Raw genomic sequence first — 24,292 nt, 5'->3', positions numbered from 1 at the left:
CTATAGGAATTTGTGTCCGTGAAGCCAAAAGAGCATTCCCCAAACCGCTGACACAAATTTGGAAACGCAAATTCCTCTTAAATGCCTTTGTATACTGTTGCATTACCAGCACCTTTCACTGGAAACACCTGGAATCAATCGTTTGGACATATAGTATTTATAGTGTTTGGATGAATCTTCTCGAACTTCCAAATTTACATTTCTCCTCTATGGCAACAATAACCCTGAACAGAAGTTTTAATAAATCTCAACCCCTACTCATGTATCTGGCTCACTACCCGCTGCCAAATGTTTGCAGAGGGCTAAAGATAAGGCTGCACTCATCTCCAGAAATGACCACAACTTTAGTGATATAATGCACATCTTAAGGGTCACCAGGGTTTTGAAATGCTTCTTAAAGCGACACTGCGACCGGGGCGACTACTGAAGGCGGATTCTCTCACTTTGTGCTCACTCTAAGCAGATGCACTGGAATGGCCTTCGTCATCAACAAAACAGAAGCAGGGATGAATCTGCCATCAAATTTGCTAAACCTTTTGTCACGCATACAGCAGAGGATGTATTCCAGTCTGTACTATGAGATTCTGCTTCATAAGTTCCCTTAGATAGTAAGTCTGAAATACTAATGCCTGTGTGGCAATAACAAATAGGTCATTCGAGAGGCGGAAAGAAGTTCGTTTATTCTTTGGGTTGCTCAATTGACACTTTCCACCCTCCCTGTGCAAATGAACATGCTTCTCATGCATTATTGTGCATTTCTAAATTTACTCTGTATTCTGAAGGCAGCTCTCATTTTCTTTTTATTCCTTAACCACTTAACCTCCGGAAGATTTATTCACATTACACATTCACATTATGGCATAAACCTGCAGGGGGCACATTTTTTTTTTTTAATATTCTTTGGCAAATTTTAATACCGCTTTAAAAATTGGGAACAAATAAGGCTGCATTCACACAGATGTTTAGCCACATTGCAATTCTCAGCGGCAAGAATCTACCGATTCCTGGGACTTGATCCGACAGCTGCTGAGGCTGCCGAGCCCGTACAGTGGAATGACAGGCTGTTGTCGGCTGAAGCCATTTGTGACGGTGGCCTTCGTGGATCGTGGCTGGCCACATTTTGATGATTTGCACAGAGGCTAAATGCCCATGTGAAGAGTGGCTACTGATCACTATGTCAGCTACGACATAAAAGGCTTCATTCACTACAGTCAATGCAGCTTGTAGATAGTAGTGTGCTTCTTTTTAATGCTGTAACTGTCTCACACTTACATTATTAAAAAATGCAGTAGAAGGACTTTTTCTCAACACACTAACACTTCATTTTTTTTACAGGTCCTATTAAAAACAATGGGCTTGATTTACTAAAACTGGAGAGTTCAAAATCGGTGCAGATGTGCATGGTAGCTGGTGTACAACTTCAGCTTGTTCAAGTAAAGCGTTACTAAACCCAGTAATATAAAAATAGTTAATCTGCCCTGCCTACCCCCCGCAGTGCCCACAGCTTTTAAATCTTTTTACATTAGAACACTGCCACTATATACCTTTTTGGCTGACCTGTATACCACGGTCACGTGATAAACTGCAGGGTCCACCCGAGTGCTGAGTGTTCAGGTAGGAGGAGATTTCCACTACCGTTTGTGTCTTTATGCTATTATGGGAGGAAGATCATCCATGAATCCAGATGTCCTACCCACTGTGTTCTTTTTTTTTTTTTTAGTTGCTGGGCATGGAGGAGGAGGGGGGAGGGACTGAGCTGTCATTTAGGATCTGTATACACGTCCACATGTGTGATATCATGTGACATGACTAGCTCAGCTTAACAAGGAAATATTCTCCACACTAGAGACCAAACGGAGCATGTGCAGGGGGACCACTCTGGCGGTGTCTTATCTGGCCTTACACAGAGTGACTCTGCAGGAGGAGGAGGAGGATCTGTGCATACAGAATCAATGAGCTTTTTTTACACAATGCAGAGGATTAACCCCTTAAAGTGGAGTTCTACCCAAAAATGGAACTTCTGCTTTAAGGAAGGTGACCCCCTGATATGTCACATTTGGCATGTAATTTGTTGGGGGGGGGGGGGAGTGGAAACCCTCAAAAATGAGGGTTCCAGCTCCCACTTCCTACCTGGGCTTCTAAAAAAGGAGCAAAAAATGGCATGACATAGAATCCAGTGTGAACGCGCCCTTATTGCTTACCTCTGGGCTTGGGAAGACAGCATCTCTTTAGACTGAAGCTGACATCATCCGTTCTCAGCACCTGGCCCTTTAAGTGCTCCATGAGTTGTTTAAGGGTCTCAAAAGTGCGGTCTGAGCCCAGCAAACAGTACGACTTGTCCTTCACTTCAATCTGAAAGTTTTTGTACTGCTTCAGAGTCTTGGATTCATACTAGGAAAAAGAAAGAAAAAAAAACAAACATTCAGCAACTTTAGGAAAGCAAAACTGCAATAAACTTCTCATTTGCTCCCTTTTGATCTGTTAAATATACAATTTAAAGTATTTGCTTGTATCTGTTTGATAAGTGCAAAAAAGAAAAATGCCTGTTCATCCACTGACCACCAATGAAAGGAGGGGTGTGGGGGGTTTATCATTGCTCCCACTGACCACCAATGAAAGGAGGGGTGTGGGGGGTTTATCATTGCTCCCACTGACCACCAATGAAAGGAGGGGGGTAATTATAACTGCCACTGACTACTGATGAGCGGGAGTCAGGTGGTTATTTATAACTGCCACTGACTGCAGCTTTTTTTTTTTTTTTTTTTTATGCTGCGAAACGTATGCCCTTTACACAGGATCCAAAAATGGAACGTCAGATCGTCTGACTTTTTTCACTTGCTAGTCGCAAATAGAAATTAAATAGGTTACTTACGTTCCGAAAATTCTCGTACGTCAGAATAAAAATTCGGAAGCGATGTCATGAGTTGCAGTGTATTTGCATTGTATTTTCGGATGACAAGGGTATGAACTAAACGAAAATCGTACGATCTGGTGTTAACGTTTTTGCGCTCGTCCGATGTGATCATTTCGGATAAACGGTCATGATCGGCTATCGAAAGCCGTGTACTAATCATCAGATTATTGTACGATTGTGCCAAAAGCGGTATTTTTCATCCGCCATTACCTTACCTTCAACAGTCCGATAACCCTCACCAGCTGGGCTATGGCCGTCTTCCTTGGCCTAAGCAGGATGATGTCACACCTGTACATTCCAAAGCAGACTGTTAGCAGACAGGCAGGTTTCTTTTATTGCAGAAGAGACACTGCAGGTCTCTTCTACAATTCAAGAGCCTGCCTGCTGACAGTTTTTGCAAGCAGGACTTCTGTTCTGATTGAAAGCCAAAACTAAGATCAATAAAAACCCTTTCTATCCCCCCCACCACCTCTTATTTGCGGTTTACACTTCATACTAATAAAATTATAGCTGCGGATATGCGGACCTTCTATCCTTGCCTCCAGCACCATGCTGTTGGTAGGCTGCAGCGGTGATCACACAGCAGAGCCAGAAATGACCAAAGTGAGGCCCTTTTGCAAGGAGATGCTGAGGACCAGGAGGAATGTCAATTAATTCTTTGGCACACAGGAAAGGGCTGAATGATGCTGGGAGTCATTCAAGCAGGAAATGTAGTGCCAACCAATGTACAACCAGGAACATGAGAATAACAGAGTGGCATGAAGATAAGTTGTGCAATAAAAACTTCAAGCAGACAGAAAAATAAAAGTATTACAAAAAAGGCACTGGGGTATAAAGTTTCTCTGGGTTCTGCCCACTCTCAGAGAGGAGCTCCAGGCTCCCCCAAAAAAATTAAAAGTCAGCAGCTATAAATACTGTAGCTGCTGACTTTTAATATAAGCACACCTACCTGTCCAGGGATCCAGTGATGTCGGCATCTCTACTAGGGGAAACAGAAGTGAAGCTTTGCAGCTTAAGGGGCGGTTTCCTGTTGGCATCTTGTAAATGGTCCCGTAGCCTTCTGGGACCTGCGAGGTGTCCCAGAAGACTGCGGGGGAAGGCGAGGGCGCCAACGTCTGGCTCAGATCACCACAGCCATCTGAGCTGGAAGTGGGAGCGGGTACCTGTCAAAACCAGGTACCCCCCCCCCCAAAGGTGGCAAATGTAGAAGTGTAGGGTGCAAACAAGTGGCGCTTCCCCCTTTTGGGTGGAGCTCCGCTTTAAATAAAACTTAATAATAAAAGTGATGGCCTGTATACACACCTTCTGTTTTAGAAAAAGCTATGCCAACATCCACACTGGTCTCAAAGGGCATTTTTGGTTCTCCTTTTGAACTCCCTCTCACCAAAACCAAAATCAGGACATTATAATCTAATAGCAGGTCTTGCCTCTTTAACCACTTCCCACCCAAGGACGTCATACAGGCATCATTCATCAGTTCATCAGTTTTCCACTGGCAATTCTGCGCACCATAAGAATGATCATAGCAGTAGTTCCGCCGCTTAATCACTCTTACAGGCCGAAGGAAGGAGACATTGACCCCACATCACTCCATAAAGAGGACCTGTCACAAATGATTCCTATTACAAGGGATATTTACATTCCTTGTAATAGGAATAAAAGTGATAAAAAAAAAAAAATAATGATGTAAATGAAAGTAAAAAAATAAACAAAAGTAAAAAATTTTTTTTTTAAAAACGTCCCTGAATGAATGAATGAAATACTTGTATAGCGCACAATGCGAACTGAATCGCCTCTAGGCGCTGACCCTGTCCCCGGTAGCTCACACTCAGAAGCGAATGCACACGTTAGTCCAATTCACAAATGTAAACCACACATGCGGTAGGTATCGCCATATGTGTTAAAGCGCGAGCAACAATTCTAGCACTAGACCTCCTCTTTAACTCTAAACTGGTAACCTGTAAAGAATCTTTAAACGTCGCCTATAGAGATTTTTTAAGTATTGAAGTTCGGCGCCATTCCATGAGTGTGCGCAATTTTAAAGCGTGACATGTTGGGTATCTATCTATTCGGCGTAACATCATCTTTTTACATTATATAAAAAAAATTGGGCTAACGTTACTGTTTTATTATTTTTTAAATCATGAAAATTTTCCAAAAAAAAACAAAAAAGTTTCAAAAAGTGTTGCGAAAATACTGTGCGAAATAAAAAGTTACGATGACCGCCAATTTATTCTCTAGGGTGTCTGCTAAAAAAAAAAAAAAAATTTTTATATATATATATTATATATATATATATATATATATATATATATATATATATATATATATACACACACACAGTGCCTACAAGTAGTATTCAACCCCCTGCAGATTTAGCAGGTTTACACATTCGGAATTAACTTGGCATTGTGACATTTGGACTGTAGATCAGCCTGGAAGTGTGAAATGCACTGCAGCAAAAAAGAATGTTATTTCTTTGTTTAATTTTTTTTTAAAATAGTGAAAAGTTTATTCAGAGGGTCAATTATTATTCAACCCCTCAATTCAACAGAATTCTGTTTGGTTCCCCTAAAGTATTAAGAAGTAGTTCAGGCACAAAGAACAATGAGCTTCACATGTTTGGATTAATTATCTGTTTTTCCAGCCTTTTCTGACTATTTAAGACCCTCCCCAAACTTGTGAACAGCACTCATACATGGTCAACATGGGAAAGACAAAGGAGCATTCCAAGGCCATCAGAGACAAGATCGTGGAGGGTCACAAGGCTGGCAAGGGGTACAAAACCCTTTCCAAGGAGTTGGGCCTACCTGTCTCCACTGTTGGGAGCATCATCCGGAAGTGGAAGGCTTATGGAACTACTGTTAGCCTTCCACGGGCTGGACAGCCTTTGAAAGTTTCCTCCCGTGCCGAGGCCAGGCTTGTCCGAAGAGTCAAGGCTAATCCAAGGACAACAAGGAAGGAGCTCCGGGAAGATCTCATGGCAGTGGGGACATTGGTTTCAGTCAATACCATAAGTAACGTACTCCATCGCAATGGTCTCCATTCCAGACGAGCCCGTAAGGTACCTTTACTTTCAAAGCGTCATGTCAAGGCTCGTCTACAGTTTGCTCATGATGACTTGGAGGACTCTGAGACAGACTGGTTCAAGGTTCTCTGGTCTGATGAGACCAAGATCGAGATCTTTGGTGCCAACCACACACGTGACGTTTGGAGACTGGATGGCACTGCATACGACCCAAAGAATACCATCCCTACAGTCAAGCATGGTGGTGGCAGCATCATGCTGTGGGGCTGCTTCTCAGCCAAGGGGCCTGGCCATCTGGTCCGCATCCATGGGAAGATGGATAGCACGGCCTACCTGGAGATTTTGGCCAAGAACCTCTGCTCCTCCATCAAGGACCTTAAGATGGGTCATCATTTCATCTTCCAACAAGACAACGACCCAAAGCACACAGCCAAGAAAACCAAGGCCTGGTTCAAGAGGGAAAAAATCAAGGTGTTGCAGTGGCCTAGTCAGTCTCCTGACCTTAACCCAATTGAAAACTTGTGGAAGGAGCTCAAGATTAAAGTCCACATGAGACACCCAAAAGAACCTAGATAACTTGGAGAAGATCTGAATGGAGGAGTGGGCCAAGATAACTCCAGAGACCTGTGCCGGCCTGATCAGGTCTTATAAAAGACGATTATTAGCTGTAATTGCAAACAAGGGTTATTCCACAAAATATTAAACCTAGGGGTTGAATAATAATTGACCCACACTTTTATGTTTAAAATTTATTAAAATTTAACTGAGCAACATAACTTTTTGGTTTGTAAGATTTATGCATCTGTTAATAAATCCTGCTCTTGTTTAAAGTTTGAAGCCTCTAACTTATTTGCATCTTATCAAACCTGCTAAATCTGCAGGGGGTTGAATACTACTTGTAGTCACTGTATATTATATATATATATATATATATATATATATATATATATATATATATATATATATATATATATATATATAATTATAATGTTTGGGGGTTCTGAGTAATTTTCTAGCAAAAAAATTATGTTTTTTACATGTAGGAGAGGAGTGCCAGAAATGGCCCGGTATGGAAGTGGTTAAGAATGCACTGATCAGCGGCTGAAGCAAAGGTTGTCCAACTGGTTTGAATGCGGTTAGAACAGACGCGGCCACGTGCTGATTGAAATTCGTCGGGTCCCTGCTGAACCTGCTGTGTTTCGATCCATCTATGGCCAGCTTTAAGGTTTTCATCCTGCAAAGGAAATGCTGCCTAACCTTACATAGTCAAGTATTACCTTAGACATTTTGGAACAGGCCACAGTCATGAGGATGTGATTGAAGTCGGTGCAGCTCCACCTGAGGACATACATCCCTTCCTCATTGCCTTCCTGCCGCAGCTTGTTCACAGCGTACTCCGTGCTGTAAGATATACAAAACGTTAAACCCAGCTGAGACCACAAGCAAAACCCACACCATTCCCATTCTTTCCACGGGGAAAAAAAGGGGGGGGGGCAAAGAGAGGCAAAGTGGAGAACTACAAGAACCAGTTTTCCTTAAATATTAAAGCTAGACATTTTTAAATGATAAACAAATAGCCATTCGAAGGAACGCTCAAGCACTAAGTGCTGGTTCACACTTGTGTGATGTCAGACATCGCATGGGATTCGCAGCGCACGTCTGTGCAGATCACATGCGATGTCTGTGCGATGCGAACAAAAATTGTGCAGGACCCTTGTTATTTTTGTCCGCACCAGAATAGGATTGCATGGGTGATCACACTGGGGATAGTATGAACATGAAGTGGCTTTACAACCCCATTAACCTTTAAAGTGGTTGTAAACCCTTACAAACCACTGTGACCTACAGGTAAGCCTAGATTAAGGCTTACCTGTAGGTCCAAGAAATATCTCCTAAACCTATACGGTTTAGGAAATATTTACAAAAAGACAGTGACAGCTCTCTACGGCGCATGCGTCAGACAGTGGCTAGCAGGCGCACTATCGCCGTTAGCGGCATGCCGCTGCTAACGCCGATATGCCTTTAGTGGCGGCTCCCGTGCGCATGCGCGGGAGTGATGTCATCGCTGCTCCGGCGCTGTGAGTGGCTGGAGCAGCGATACCCGGAAGAAGATGGATGCTCAGGACTACAGGGGACAGCTGTGACATCGCTGGCTCCCGTGTCAGGTAAGTGACACATAATGGGCTACTATGCGATCCTGCTTCTAACTAACACTGTTTTACTTCCTCCATCAGCTCATCCCCCCCACAGCTATTACCTTTTGTATCAATTGCCCCTTCCTTTTTAGATTGTAAGCTCTAACGAGCAGGGCCCTCTGATTCCTCTTGTACCAAATTGTAATGTAACTGTAATGTCTGCCCTCATGTTGTAAAGCGCTGAGCAAACTGTTGGCGCTATATAAATCCTGTATAATAATAATAATATATATATATATATATATATATATATATATATATATATATATATATATATATATATATATATATATATATATATATAAAATTATTATTATTATACAGGATTTATATAGATAAGGTGGCACTGGAGATCCGCGCTGTAGTTTAGCTTTAGTTTAACCACTGGAGATCCGCGCTATAGCCGAATGACGGCTACAGCGCGGACCTGCTTTGCCGGAACTACGTCTATTGTGATCAACGAGTCTATGGGACTCGCCTGATCACGGATTGGAGCAAGGGGTCGATCCCGACCCCTTACCACGTGACCAGCTGTCAGCCAATGACAGCTGATCACGTGACACTACAGAGCCGGTAATCAGCTATTTTTCCGATCACTGGCGGCCGTGAGAGGGACTTCAGTCCCGATCACGGCCAGCTCATCAGTGCCCACCTGCCCCCTGCCAGTGCCACCTAAATATTTAAAAAGTGCCACCCATCTGTGCCACCCATCAGTGCCCATAGTGCCACCCATCAGTGCCCTCAGTGCCACCCATCAGTACCCACAGTTCCACCTATCAGTGCCCACAATCTGACTCAACAGTGCTGCACCTCAGTGCCACATATCCGTGCCCATTAGTGTCATCTACCAGTGCCCATCAGAGCCTCCCATCAGTGCCCAGCAGTGCCACCTATCAGTGCCCATCAGTCCCATCTATCAGTGGTACCTATCAGTGCCCCTTAGTGCCACCCATCCGTGCCACCCATCAGTGCCCATCTTATCTGTGCCCATCAGTGTTGCCTTATCTGTGCCCATCAGTGTTGCCTTATCTGTGCCCATCAGTGCCACCTTATCTGTGCCTATTAGTGCCGCCTTATCTGTGCCTATCAGTGCCCACCAGTGCAGCCTATCAGTGCCCACCAGTGCCGCCTCATCAGCGCATTTCAATGAAGGAGAAAAATGACCTGTTTGCAAAATTTTATAACAAACTATTAAACATGATTTTTTATTTTTATTTTTTTTGCATCTTTTTTTGTTTGTTTAGCAAAAAATAAAACTCCCAGCTGTGATTAAATACCACCAAAAGAAAGCTCTATTTGTGGGAAAAAAATGATAAAAATTTAATTTGGGTACAGTGTTGTATGACCGTGCAATTGTCATTCAAAGTGCATCAGCGCTGAAAGCTGAAAATTGGTCTGGGCAGGAGGGGGGTTTAAGTGCCCAGTAAGCAAGAGGTTAAGATTAAACCTCTTTTCTTCTAATTTAACGAGTGGCTACGAGTCTTGTTAAACTCCATTTTGCGAAAAAGTTTTCTCCCTATTGTGGGGTCACCAGTACGGTATTTGTAAATTGAAATCATATCCCCTCTCAAGCGTCTCTTCTCCAGAGAGAATATGTTCAGTGCTCCCAACCTTTCCTCATAACCAATATCCTCCAGACCCTTTATTAGCTTTGTTGCCCTTCTTTGTACTCGCTCCATTTCCAGTACATCCTTCCTGAGGACTGGTGCCCAGAACTGGACAGTATACTCCAGGTGCAGCCGCACCAGAGTCTTGCATAGCGGGAGAATTATCGTTTTATCTCTGGAATTAATCCCCTTTTTAATGCCAATATTCTGTTTGCTTTGCTAGCAGCAGCTAGGCATTGCTGAGCCTATCATCTACTAGGACCCCCAGGTCCTTTTCCATCCTAGATCCCCCCAGAGGTTCTCCCCCCAGTCTATAGATTGCATTCATATTTTTCCCACCCAAATGAATCATTTTATATTTTTGTACATTGAACTTCATTTGCCATGTAGTTGCCCACTCCATTAATGTATTCAGATCTTTTTTGTAAGGTTTCCACATCCTGTGGAGAAGTTATTGCCCTGCTTAGCTTAGTATGATCCACAAATAGAGATTGGGGATGGGGTAAACAGATCATTCTCCAGGTCATTTAAGAACAAATTAAATAGGATTGGTCCCAGCACTAAACCCTGGGGGACCCCACTAGCCACCCTGACCATTCCGAGTACTCACCATTTATCACCACCCTCTGAACTCGCCCTTGTGGCCAGTTTTCGAATAAATATCATGTATTTATTATTCGAAACAATAAATCGACCAACTAATCGATCATGAAAATAATTGTTAGTTGCAGCCCTACTTGATATGAATATGTACACATCTGAATGTACATATCTTGGCCACGGGCTCCCTTTAAACCTTCAACACGCTCACTATACAAAATTCCACCACAATGGATGCCAAAACTCAGATTTCTTGAACACGACATCAAAAATAACCAGTTGTGCCCGTCTTGCACAAGTTCGGTGGGAGACGGTAGCAAACAATTTTTTGGTTTTGAAGCTCAGCAATTAGAACTTTTTGTGTAGCCACACCTCCTCCTCAGTGTGTGTCAAAATTTTAAGAACTCTTTTACAGGTGGCAAGAGTGGTACAGGTTACCCGTTTTTTTTCACCATAATGGGTTGCTCTTTTTACATGAAATGTCATTAAAATTAGAATTGCTGGTTGATCTAATTTTTCCCTGAAAGGTGACCATAGACCAGTGACGGCGAACCTTGGCACCCCAGATGTTTTGGAACTACATTTCCCATGGTGCTCCACTACACTGCAGAGTGCATGAGCATCATGGGAAATGTAGTTCCAAAACATCTGGGGTGCCAAGGTTCCCCATCACTGCCATAGATCTTCTTATAAATTCATGTAAAACCTCAAACCAGGTCAAGCACACTTGTCGCCGCTTTTCAATTTTAGCAACAGGTCTACAGATGGACAGATCTGATCAGCTACACCGATTAAAATTCACTGAACACGTACAGATCATCCAAGAAAAACAACTTCTAAAAAAAAACAGACAAATCTGTTTGCAGATATCAGAAAATAAAATGTTTTCCAAAAAGGAACCGTGGACTTACCAAACAGGTCCGTGACAGCCGTTCATTATATTTTGTACTATTAATGGTGGGGCCACATCCGTGCACAGATAGTGATGGGCATCTGCAGTCAGCCTGAAGTAGCCATCTATGAGAGCGGTGAACGAGAGTGCAACATCTGGAGAGGAGAGCTTCAGCTCCTAGATGAAAGATTAAAGTGGATTTATCAATAACTTATGATTTTGTGTGAATACATTCTAAAAACGGCCAACTATTTAATTCACAACTATTTAATCAACTTTTAAAATGAAGGCGGTTTTTACCTTAATGCATTCCCTGTTCTGCTCTCCCCTCCAACCCTCCCTTATACTTACAGAGCATCTACAAAGTATTCACAGAGCTTCACTTTTTATACAATTTGTTATGTTACAGCCTTATTCCAAAATGGATTCAATTCATGATTTTCCTCAAAATTCTACAAACAATACCCCATGATGACAACATGAAAAGTTTGTTTGAAAGCTTTGCAAATTTATTTAAAAAAAAATCCCATGTACATAAAGTATTCTCAGCCATTGCTCAATACTTTGTTAAAGCACTTTTGGCACCAATTACAGCCTCGAGTATTTTTGAGTTAAGTTGATTGGACATGATTTGGAAAGGCACACGCCTGTCTATATATAAGGTCCTACAGTTAACAGTCCATGTCAGAGCACAAACCAAGCCATGAAGTCCAAGGAATTGTCTGTAGACCTCCAAGACAGGATTATATAGAGGCACAGATCTGGGGAAGGGTACAGAAAAATTGATGTAGCATTGAAGCTCCCAATGAGCACAGTGGTCTCCATCATCTGTAAATAGAAGAAGTTTGGAACCACCAGGACTCTTCATAGGACGGGCCGACCCAGCCAAACTGAGTGATCAGGCGAGAAGGGCCTTAGTCATGGAGGTGACCAAGAACCCGATGGTGACTCTGACAGACCTCCAGCGTTTCTCTGTGGCGAGAGGAGAACCTTTCAGAAGAACAACCATCTCTGCAGCTCTCCACCAATCAGGGCTGTATGGTAGAGTGGCCAGACGGAAGCCACTCCTCAGTAAAAGGCACACAACAGTCTGCCTGGAGTTTGCCAAAAGGCCCCTGAAGGACCATGAGAAACAAAATTCTCTGGTCTGATGAAACAAAGATTGAACTCTTTGGCCTGAATGGCAAGCGTCATGTCTGGAGGAAACCGGGCACTGCTCATCTGTCTGGAGGAAACCGGGCACTGCTCATCACCTGTCCAATACCATCCCTGTAGTGAAGCATGGTGGTGGCAACATCATGGTGTGGGGATATTTTTCAGTGGCAGAAACTGGGAGACTAGTCAGAATTGAGGGAAAGATTAATTCAGCAATGTACAGACACATCCTTAATGAAAACCTGCTCCAGAGCACTCTGGACATCAGATTGGGGAGAAGGTTCATCTTCAAACAGGACAATGACCCTAAGCACACATCCAAGATAACAAAGGAGCGGCTACCAGACAACTCTGTGCATGTCTTTCAGTGGCCCAGGCAGAGCCCAGACTTGAACTTGATTGAACATCTCTGGAGAGATGTGAAAATGGCTGTGCACCGACACTCCTCACTCAACCTGATGGAGCTTGAGAGGTCATGTAAAGAAGAATGGGAGAAACTGCCCAGAAATAGGTGTGCCAAGTTTGTAGCATTATACTCGTAAATACTTAAGGCTGTAATTGATGCTAAACGTGCTTCAAAGTATTGAGCAAAGGCTGTGAATACTTATGTACATGTGATTTTACATTTTTAATAAATTTGCAAATATTTAAAACAAACTTATTTCACGTTGTCATTATGGGGTATTATTTGTAGTTTTAAAGGAAAAATAATGAATTTAATCCATTTTGGAATAAGGCTGTAACATAACAAAATGTGGGAAAAGTAAAGAGCCGTGAATACTTTCCTGATTCACTGTACCAAAGCCTGATCTTGAGCCAGCACTGTGCCCTAGAGCAGTGTCTATCTCCTCTTTCCCCCTCCTCACTGGATATGGAGGCAGCAACGGGAGCCACTGGCTCCTGCTGCTGTCAATCACAGCCTGTGAGGAGAGGTAGGGCCAAGCCACGCTCCATGCATCAATGTACACACAGGGATTGGCGTGGGATCGAGCCCATGAGTGCCTCCATAGCAAATGGCTTTCTATAGGGGCACTCAGAAGGGTGGAGGAGCCAGGAGTGCCAACGGGGGAGACTTCAGAAGAGGAGGATTGGGGCTACCCTGTGCAAAACCATTACACAGAGCAGTTATGTATGACAGGGTTTGTTCTTTAAAAAAAATCCCTTTACAATCAATTTAAATCTGAACTCCAGGCAAACCGTTTATACACAAATGAAATACATGTATGGCAGCTGTTTAGCTGCCTAAAGATTTTTTGTCTATCCAGTTCCGAGAGGTACATGAAGAAGAACTGGTAGAGCAGGAGACCTGATTTTTCTCTGTTATATTTAAAGTTATTGTAAAAGCATTTCTTAGAATTTAAATAAATAAAAAAAAGGAGGTTATCCTTACTGATCCTCCCCTTCTGGAGTCCCCCACCGACACACTCTGCTCCTCCTTTACGGTGGGTGCCCCCTCAGCAAAACAGCCGGGCTGTGTGCGTCCATAGACAGTGAGGCTTGGCCACACCCTCCACTCTCTCCTCACAGGATTTGACTGGCAGCAGTGGTGACTGCTCCATTGGGGGCGCCGCCCGACTAATCCATATGCCCAGCCCCTAATCTACATGCAGGGCGCCAGATGTAGGGATTTCAATGGAGTTTTTTTTTTTTTTTAAAGCATATGATTAGAGCCCGAGGCTCTAATTGGCTTCAAAAAGGGCACTGCGCCCCAAGCCCACCCAGCTGTATGACAATAGCAAATATTCTCTATTGTTTTCCTGCTTCTACTCCCGGCCAATCAGGAAGTGGGTCTCAGCGATTGGCCGAGAGGAGAGGCGACTGTATTGGCCAGGAACAGAAGCAGGGGGGAGGCCGCTGAGGAGGAGATGCAGGGGGAAGTCGCCAAAGCTACCCGCGACCTGGATGGGGTAAGTTCAGGGCTGGGGTGTGAGCAACAGGATGGGGGGTGTTGTTTGCCAATTGACTGAGTGTGCGGGGGGGGGGGGGGGTGAGGTGGGGGATTTGATTGTCTGACCTAAACGTTGGGGGGGGGGGGGGGGTGTTGGTTGGTTGTGGTCGGGTGGTTTGTTTACCGCCCCTCCCCCCCCCCCCAAATAAATGGAGCACCAGCCGCCACTGACTGTGACAGTAACAGGAGCCTATGGCACCCGCTACTGCCTATGTTTCCTTTGAGACTAAGAATAGGGGAGAGCAAGGCTGCAGCCAGGACAGCACAGGATCACGAAAGGAGAGGAGCTATAAGGGACATATAGATAGCAGAAGATACCTGAGTGACAGAGAAATCTCCATGTTCAGGGATGGAGATTTCTCTGTCACTCAGGTATCTTCTGCTATCTGTATGTCCCTTATTAAAACATGAGCACCACAGCAAAGCTGGATGGAGGGGGATTGGGGGGATGGAGGGGTGTTGCAAGACTGTAAAGGATAACAACTGAAAGGAGAAGATTCAACATAAGGGACAGCATCATACTAATTGAGCCTTATGTCCTTGGTGCCGATTTTTAAATTTGTGTTTTTGGCTGCACTTAGGCTTTAACACTCAATAGAATTTTGGTAGTCGTCAAATACTCAGGTGGAAGATAGCTCAGTTTTGGAAAGTCACTTCTGATGGAATTTGCAATATCCATGTGGTTAACATGGATTGAAAACAGCTACATGTATGGCCAGGTTTGGGGAGATGGGGAAGTCTGGAGCCAAGTGGAGATTTGAGCACTACGAAAGCCGGGGGGTCCCAGGGGTAGTCCGGCAGGTGGGTAAGGAGAATAGGCAAATGTTGTTTAGTGTGTATTTATGTGTGAGATAGATAGACAAAGTCAAATGAAATGCAAATAGCATTGAACAGAGTCTTTCAGGAAGGTGATCACTTTGCATCTCTGAACCAGGCCCCGATATATGGCCCCTCATAGATCCGGGATCCTTACCATGCACTTGTTGTCCTGGTTGTGTATGTAGACGGTGTCATCTTTCACTACAATGTGGGTGATCTCCGGAAAGTAGGAGAAGGAGCTCCACTGGTCTTTAGCATTGGCTTTCGCATCCACCTTTTTATTTTTGTTTTCATTCTTTTTCCTTTTTGTTTTCTTTTCTTTCTCTACTGTTACGGGCTGCAGAAAAGAGAAATCAAAATGGCATTCAAACAATGCAAAAATAAATAAATATATAAAAGTCATGCTTTTCCCATGTAGAGGGAATGAAAGATTGTCCCTCTGAGGAAAACCACAAGACGGGTCTATCCAGAGAAATATTCCCTTTTGTTTTTTCTACTAAAGACGCACCAAATCAGCTACCCTTGAAAAACAATAAACAATAAGGATTTCTCATTAAAACTGAAAATTGTTGACTTAATTCCAGTCTCAAAAATGTTTTTTTTTTTGCGGTCTTACATAAAGGGCAAATACATGTCAAAGCGAGATCCGCACTCCACCACACTCAGCTTCCTCCTTAAAGCGCGAGTTCCAACTACAAACTTTTTTTTTTCTTTAAACCTTTCAAAAGCATTTAATCAGGCATTGTAACGCTCAGGTCTTCTATTAAAATTCTCTCCCGATGTCCGGTTTTATCTGTTTTATAAACTTTGACCTTGCTGTTCTGTATGTTCTCATATTGCTTGTGGGCATTTGAAGCCCACAAGCATCTTGTTCCCAGGATACGGTGTCACTGCTGGACCAGCATGCACCGTCCCATTCTCGCGCATGCGCAGTAATGCGCCGTAGCGGAGTTGTAAAGTATACAGATTGCCATAACAATGGGCGGCGGTGTCGGAAGTGCCCGCCCCGTTGTTAGGGCAACCTAGCCCTCGGCGCAGCCCACTGTCTCCTGGGAAATAATGGCACACATCTCCCAGGAGCAGTAGCGAGCGGAGGGACCGAGGGAAGTGACGTCAGGAGCCGATGTGATGAAAGAGGCAGATTTTGAGGGACTACAAAGCAACAGGCATTCTCCAAATTTTTTTAATTTTTTTTTAATTTCATGCACATTAATGACTTTTTTTGGGGGGGTGGAACGCCACTTTAAAAGCACTACATTAGTTAAAGTAGAACTATAGGCAAAACTTCCCCCCCCCCCCTATTTTGGATAGAGAGAGGGTTATAACCTTTGTTAGTGTTTATTTTTTATTTTTTTGTGTATCTGTTACTCACTGGGAAGATTTACCTTCAATTCCTGTCCCATAGCCAAAAAAGGAAGTGAAGGGAACTTCCTTAAAAAAAAAAAAAAGTTAATCCCTTGAGGCACCCAGGTCATCTTTTTCACCAGTAAAATCTGCATTACAGGACACACAGCAAACACACTTCTCAGGATCCATGTCACCAGGGAGATCTGCACTCCAGAACACTCACCACACTCCACAATATACAGGCTTCCAGTGCAAGCTGCGATTCACCCCTCACTCCCACCGCATTCATATCACCAATAAGATCTGCACACCGGTACATACAGCTCACACCTTTGTATCCATTAACCTCCCTGGTGGCGATAGGATTAGGTCAGGTTTTTGAATCTCAAAACGGTACATTGTTTTGCATGGAAATTTGTATATGTATTGTATATTGTAGGCCTGTAATTCTTAGGAATAACATACATAAATCTGTCCAAACAAGGGTCTAGTAGACATCCCGGGTATGATACATTTATGAAATACGAAATCATAAATTATAATAAATAACTATAATTATAACAAATAATATAATACATTTTAGTCAATAATGTAATCAAATCAAAAAACACTGAAATTTGCTCAGTAGCAGAATTGTCGCTGTCGTCGCTTTCAGTATTTGATGACCAATCTCCCCCCTCCCCATCGCCCAATTCTGCAAGTTATTGGAATTCACGATCGCTGTTAAAATATAATAAAAGAGAAAGAGAAAGAGAAAGAGAAAAGAAAGAGAAAGAGAAAGAGAAAGAGAAAGAGAAAGAGAAAGAGAAAGAGAAAGAGAAAGAGAAAGAGAAAGAGAAAGAGAAAGAGAAAGAGAAAGAGAAAGAGAAAGAGAAAGAGAAAGAGAAAGAGAAAGAGAAAGAAAGAAAGAGAAAGAGAAAGAGAAAGAGAAAGAGAAAGAGAAAGAGAAAGAGAAAGAGAAAGAGAAAGAGAAAGAGAAAGAGAAAGAGAAAGAGAAAGAGAAAGAGAAAGAGAGAGAGAGAGAGAGAGAGAGAGAGAGAGAGAGAGAAGAGAGAGAGAGAGAGAGAGAGAGAGAGAGAGAGAGAGATTTTATATATATATAAAATATATCTATCTATATCTCAATCTCTCTCATATATATTAATTATATTTTATGCATTTATATAGACATATATTATATATAGAGAGATATATATTATATATAGAGAGATATATTATACAGGCAGGGCACTGGACAAAGCTCTTGAGCCAAAAGGGATGTGAAGTGATTTGATACAGTAATGTAATCTTTTACAGCATATTATGTATTTTTCACTTTTTGAACTTGCTGCCGGGCTCCGCCCCTGCGCGTTGCAACGCTCGCAGGAACAGAGCCTGGAAAAATTACAAATCAGGCGGATGATCTGATGGAGGACAAAGCGGGGCGAGGGCATGGCGGGATCCTGGGAAGGGGAAGGGAAGTCAGCTGTACATGGATCCTGCGATGTAATCCCGAATGTGGCTCGGGGGTTACCGCTTTTGGCAGTGAAAATTCACCTGAGTCACACTCTGGAATACCGCCAGGGAGGTTAAACCAGCAAGATCTTCAACAACGCACAGATCTCACTCCCCAGCATCCATTTAAATAGTAAGATCTGCGCTAGGGCACACGCAGCTCAATTCCTATGGAAGTCACCAGTGAGATCTGCACTATTGCCCACACAGCTCACTCCCCAGTATTGATGTCACCAGTGAGATTTGCACTCTAGTACACACAGCTCACACCCCCGTATCCATTAAGCCAGCATATCTCCCAGCTGTCCCCGATTTGGAGCAATGTCCCTCTGTCCCTCTTTCCTCCTCACGTGTCCCTCATTTTGGTCTGATCTATTATAGTTGTATATGAAATGCACTTTTTATCTTTCAAATAGTGTTTCCCAGTGCTAAACCTTTCATGCAATTTCTAAATTGCTGCATTTGTAAATTTTAAAAGCCAATATAAAAGGAATAGTAGTGGTAAAAAAGTCCTTGTGGATTTAACTAACCTTTTTTTTTTTTTGGACCTGTAAAGCACCCCGCCAGTTATATGGCTGAAAAAAAACAAATACTGGGACCCGGGTCCAGCTCTCTAAAAAGCGAAGCGTTACAGGTAAAACCTTGTTTCTTCGGAAACCAGGCCCGGGTACCATCCAATTCGGCCTGGAAAAGACACCTTGAATGGATCCGATTGCATGGCTTGCCCCAGTGAGGATATCCCAGTGGAGCTCAGCACAGCACATCTTTACTCGTGACCAACACCTAAGACACTGGCGAAAAAACTCAGGTACCTCCAGTAAGGGGAGGGGTTATATGGGGGATTGAACTTCCTGTCTAGGGTGTGCCAGTGTCCAATCACCTAGTGATACCCTATAACCCACCAACAATTACTGAGTCTCTGTGTCCAGTGATGTACAAGAAAGAAAAAGTCCTTGTGGATTTAATTAACCTTTTTTTTTGTTAATTCTTCTTTAAGAGGGTGTGGCAGGAGGCGTGTCCTATGCCTACATATGTTTGCTAGTAGGTGTCCCTCATTCCCATCTCAAAATGTTGGGAGGTGTGAGCCAGTAAGATCTGCACTAATGCACACAAATTCAACTCCCCAGTATCGATGCCACCAGTGAGATCTGCACTACACCAATACTCACAGCTCAACCCCCCATGGATGTCACCAGTGAGATCTGTATTGCACACACAGCTTGCTCCCTACTATTCATGTCACCAGTGAGATCTGTATTGCACACACAGCTCGCTCCCTACTATTCCTGTCACCAGTGAGATCTGTATTGCATACACAGCTCGCTCCCTACTATTCATGTCACCAGTGAGATCTGTATTGCACACACAGCTCGCTCCCCACTATTCATGTCACCAGTGAGATCTGTATTGCACACACAGCTCGCTCCCCACTATTCATGTCACCAGTGAGATCTATATTGCACACACAGCTCGCTCCCTACTATTCATATCACCAGTGAGATCTGTATTGCACACACAGCTCGCTCCCTACTATTCATGTCCCCAGTGAGATCTGTATTGCACACACAGCTCGCTCCCTACTATTCATGTCACCAGTGAGATCTGTATTGCACACACAGCTCGCTCCCTACTATTCATGTCACCAGTGAGATCTGTATTGCACACACAGCTCGCTCCCTACTATTCATGTCACCAGTGAGATCTGTATTGCACACACAGCTCGCTCCTTACTATTCATGTCACCAGTGAGATCTGTATTGCACACACAGCTCGCTCCCTACTATTCATGTCACCAGTGAGATCTGTATTGCACACACAGCTCGCTCCCTACTATTCATGTCACCAGTGAGATCTGTATTGCACACACAGCTCGCTCCTTACTATTCATGTCACCAGTGAGATCTGTATTGCACACACAGCTCGCTCCTTACTATTCATGTCACCAGTGAGATCTGTATTGCACACACAGCTCGCTCCCTACTATTCATGTCACCAGTGAGATCTGTATTGCACACACAGCTCGCTCCCTACTATTCCTGTCACCAGTGAGATCTGTATTGCACACACAGCTCGCTCCCTACTATTCCTGTCACCAGTGAGATCTGTATTGCACACACAGCTCGCTCCCTACTATTCATGTCACCAGTGAGATCTGTATTGCACACACAGCTCGCTCCCTACTATTCATGTCACCAGTGAGATCTGCATTACACCAATACTCACAGCTTAACCCCTATGGATGTCACCAGTGTGATCCGTATTGCACACACAGCTCGCTCCCTACTATTCATGTCACAAGTGAGATCTGTATTGCACACACAGCTCGCTCCCTACTATTCCTGTCACCAGTGAGATCCGTATTGCACACACAGCTCGCTCCCTACTATTCATGTCACAAGTGAGATCTGTATTGCACACACAGCTCGCTCCCTACTATTCATGTAACCAGTGAGATCCGTATTGCACACACAGCTCGCTCCCTACTATTCATGTCACCAGTGAGATCCGTATTGCACACACAGCTCGCTCCCTACTATTCATGTCACAAGTGTGATCTGCACTCCAGAACACACAATTCACTCCCCATCATCCAATACTCCCAAGTGCCTTATTGAATCATTTATATCCCATTCACTGCAGAAGGAAGTTGAACCCTTAGCATATGGCATCTATGAATAGCTTTATCATCAATGCTTACAGCTGGTTTCACTCTCCACTGGATGCCATCATTCCCGGTCACCATAACCTCAAACACGCCACTGGGTTGAAACCCGTTCTGTTCATTCTCCGAGGAGATCTTAAAGTGCTGCGTCTCGAATATCTCGGCCCCGTAATTCTTGGTCAGCGTCTCCAGCGTGGACATGTACTTCACTTTCAGGTCGTGCGGGGACACGCTGCTGTCACAGATCGTTTTATTGTTGAATTCTTTCAAGAAATTTTTGAAGACGTTATTGATCCGAATCCGAGTCAGAAAATTTCTTTGCTTGATGGTTCGGTTTAACGTTTCGGGGATGTACCTCTTGTAGCTGCAAGGTTAACAAGAGAGGTTGCTTAGTATGGATAATTTTACATTGCCTTACAGAGGGGCGCTGCATCATTCACAAAAGTAGAGCCAACATTGAGCACAGTCTAATGCCCTGTACACGCGATCGGAAATTGCGACAGAAAAAGTCTGATCGTTCTGAAAATCCGATCGTGTGTGGGCTCTATGGGACTTTTTCCATCGGAAATTCTGACGGAAAAAATTTGAGAGCAGGATCTAAAATTTTCCGACAAAAAAATCCGATCAGACTTTTTACGATCGTTTGTAGAGAATTCCGGGGGGACAAAGTGCCACGCATGCTCAGATCAAATTACGAGACCAAAGCTATTGGCTACTAGCCTCTACATAGTCCCGTCCAACGCAACGAATGTCACCACATTCCGAACGATCGGATTTTCCGACAACATTGTCCGACCGTGTGTATGTAACACCAGTTTCGGACAAAATCCAACGGATTTTGCAGTCGGAATGTCCGACCGTGTGTACAGGGCATAAGGTTCCTTCAGGGAAAAAAAAAAAAAGAGGGTTTCAGCGTGTCAGACCAGCGAGTTGTTGCCACATCCCTAGTTGTGTATCAAGAAAAAAGAACCCCCCTTTCATTGAGACTTTGTAGGCAACAACCACACATATGAATTTGGAAAATATAATTTATTAGGTATACATAAAATCATTTGATCATATTATGACCGATGGTTAAAAGGAAAAAATACTACACAAATATACAAAAAAGCATAGAGAAGACAAAAAAAAAAAGGCGCATGACAAAAAGATAGTTGTTACTCTCCGGTTACATAGTTAGGATGAAAAAAAAAAAAAAAAAGACACAAGTCCAACCATAAAAAAATTAATAAAATAAAAAATATTGTACAATACAATATACCCAATTCTATACCCACAGTTAATCCAGAGGAAGGCAAAAAAAAAACCCCCCCAGCAGAGCATGATCCAATTTGCTACAGCAGGGAAAAAAATTCCTTCCTGATCCCAATTGCCTGATTTAAAGTACCATTGGTCCCAGCTGTCCAATAAAAATGCTGCAGTGGAGGCACGCCTCCTCTCACTGCAGTGTCATAGAAAGGGCATGTGTCTAAAAAGAGCCCAGCCCAGTCCAGCCCTTTTAAAGGGGTGTTCCAGCAGAATTATTTTTTATTTTTTTTAAAGTCAGCAGTTACAAACACTGTAGCTTCTGACTTTTAATAAGGACACTTACCTGTCCAGAGCGCTCGTGATGTCGCTCCCCCCCCCCCCAGGTTGATACGTCCCTCGTTTCGTGTCTCGGCGCCGCCATCCTCACTAAGGGAAACAGGCAGTGGAGCCTTGTGACTTCACTGCCCATTTCCTACTGCGCATGTGCGAGTCGCGCAGCGCTTTGTGAATGGGGCGCACTGTGTTCTGGGACACACACATTTCCCACAACACAGCGCGCCCCATTGCCCAGAAGAAAACGCGAGGAGGAGAGAAGACTGAAGATCACTGCGGAGTAGGAAGAGGCAGATTAGGAAGACTGCCTAGCAACAGGGTTTTCTGGTAGGTTAAAAAAAAAAAATTCACTTTTGTTTTTAAAGAATATTAAAGGGATTGTAAAGTAATTATTATTTTTTTGAATAACAAACATATACTTACCTCCACTGTGCAGCTCGTTTTGCACAAAGTGGCCCCGAACCTGCTCTTCTGGGGTCCCTCGGCGGCTGTCTCTGCTTCCTCCCGCAGGTACTTCTCACGTTCATGTGAGCTCCCTCACATAGTGAGAAGCACCTGCAGGCGCGCTCCCGTGATACAGCCGGTGGCTATAGCCGCTCGCTGTATCACTCGGCCCCGCCCCCGGCGCGCCAATAGCTGCGCTGCTTTCAATCCATTCACTCCAGCCAATGAGCGGCCAGGCTGAGCGGCGAAGAGGACGGCGGGGGCGAGCGCGGGACTTTCAAGGGGTGAGGTAAGTAAAACGGAGGGGCTGGGGGCGCCGGCAGTGTGAGATGTTTTTTCACCTTCATGCATAGAATGCATGAAGGTGAAAAAACATTTACCTTTACAACCCCTTTAATGCCCTCCACTTTAACTATCCGATGTTTTTCTCACATTGTTAAGAGGGAGAAATGGCTTCTGTTGAAGAGGTACTGTTCTATTCAAGCTACATCATACATTTATATGTAATAACATAATCATTTATTATTTATCTACTGTGAAATTACTGGTTGGAAGTTATAACTTCAAACTTCAGTAATTTGTCTATTAAGCCACCTGCTAAAAGAGGAGGGCCGGTTTAAAAAAAAAATAAAAAAAAATTAAAAGTCAGCAGCTGCAAACACTGTAGCTGCTGACTTAATAAGCAGACTTACCTGTCCAGGGCGCCCCTGCGATGTCGGCCGCCCGAGGCTGACCCGTCCCTCGGCTCTCGGGTCCCGGCGCAGCCATTCTATCTAAGGGAAACAGGCAGTGGAGCCTTGCGGCTTCACTGCCCGTTTCCTACTGCACATGCGCGAGTCGCGCAGCGCTTTGTGAATGGGGCGCGCGGTGTTCTGGGACACACAGTTCCCAGAACACAGCGCGACCCATTACCCAGAAGACGCCGCACGGAGGAGAGAAGAAAGAAGATCTCCGCGGAGGAGGAAGAGGCAGATTAGGATGATGTGCCTAGCAACAGGCATTTCTGGTAAGTTAAAAAAAATTAATTTTTTTTTTCTTTTTTCTAATTTTTAATGTATTTTTTTTTTTTTCAGGGTGGCCCTCCACTTTAAATACAGATGTAGAAAATATAGTAAATTACCTTAAAAACAATATATAATAATTATTTGTATATTACTTATGACAATTAACCCCTTGTCACCCAGGCCAAATTCTGACACTTCCCTCCTACATGTAAAAATCATCATTTATTTGTTAGAAAATTACTCAGAAACCCCCAAACATTATATATATATATATATATATATATATATATATATATATATATATATATATATATATATATATTGTTTTAGCAGACACCCTAGGGAATAAAATGCAACTTTTTATTTTTTTTATGTCACACGCTATTTGCGCACCAATTTTTTTTTAAACACATTTTTTATTTTTTGGAAAAAAAACGTTTAAGGCCGGGTTCACACCGCTGCGATGCGGGAACGCCGCGAATCCGCTGCGTTTTCCCGCATCGCATTACTCCCGCCGGCAGTTCACACTGCCCTATGCGGACGGCTGGGAGTGTCAATGTTATGTTAATGACACCCCCAGATCCGTCCGCATATCGCAGTGC

The 24,292-nt window shown here is 43.5% G+C and overlaps 1 protein-coding gene across 1 annotated transcript in view; it reads right to left on the bottom strand.

Annotated features, from left to right (window-relative positions):
* The window catches only part of JAK1 (Janus kinase 1), a 201,539-nt gene that overhangs the window by 57,593 nt on the left and 119,654 nt on the right, over positions 1–24,292 (bottom strand). The window contains exons 7-11 of the mRNA XM_077450546.1: positions 20,698–21,025; positions 15,313–15,495; positions 11,256–11,413; positions 7,220–7,343; positions 2,202–2,391 (exon numbers count right to left, since the gene is read on the bottom strand). Of these exons, the coding sequence (XP_077306672.1) occupies positions 2,202–2,391; positions 7,220–7,343; positions 11,256–11,413; positions 15,313–15,495; positions 20,698–21,025 (983 nt within the window). The remainder of the gene's footprint in view (positions 1–2,201; positions 2,392–7,219; positions 7,344–11,255; positions 11,414–15,312; positions 15,496–20,697; positions 21,026–24,292) is intronic.

Source organism: Lithobates pipiens, unplaced genomic scaffold, assembly GCF_037356315.1.
Source record: "Lithobates pipiens isolate NorthernLeopardFrog02 unplaced genomic scaffold, aLitPip1_a1.2 Scaffold_23, whole genome shotgun sequence".
NCBI lineage: Eukaryota > Metazoa > Chordata > Amphibia > Anura > Ranidae > Lithobates > Lithobates pipiens.
The sequence above is the reverse complement of the archived record's forward strand: the minus strand, read 5'-3'. Positions and strand labels throughout refer to the sequence as shown.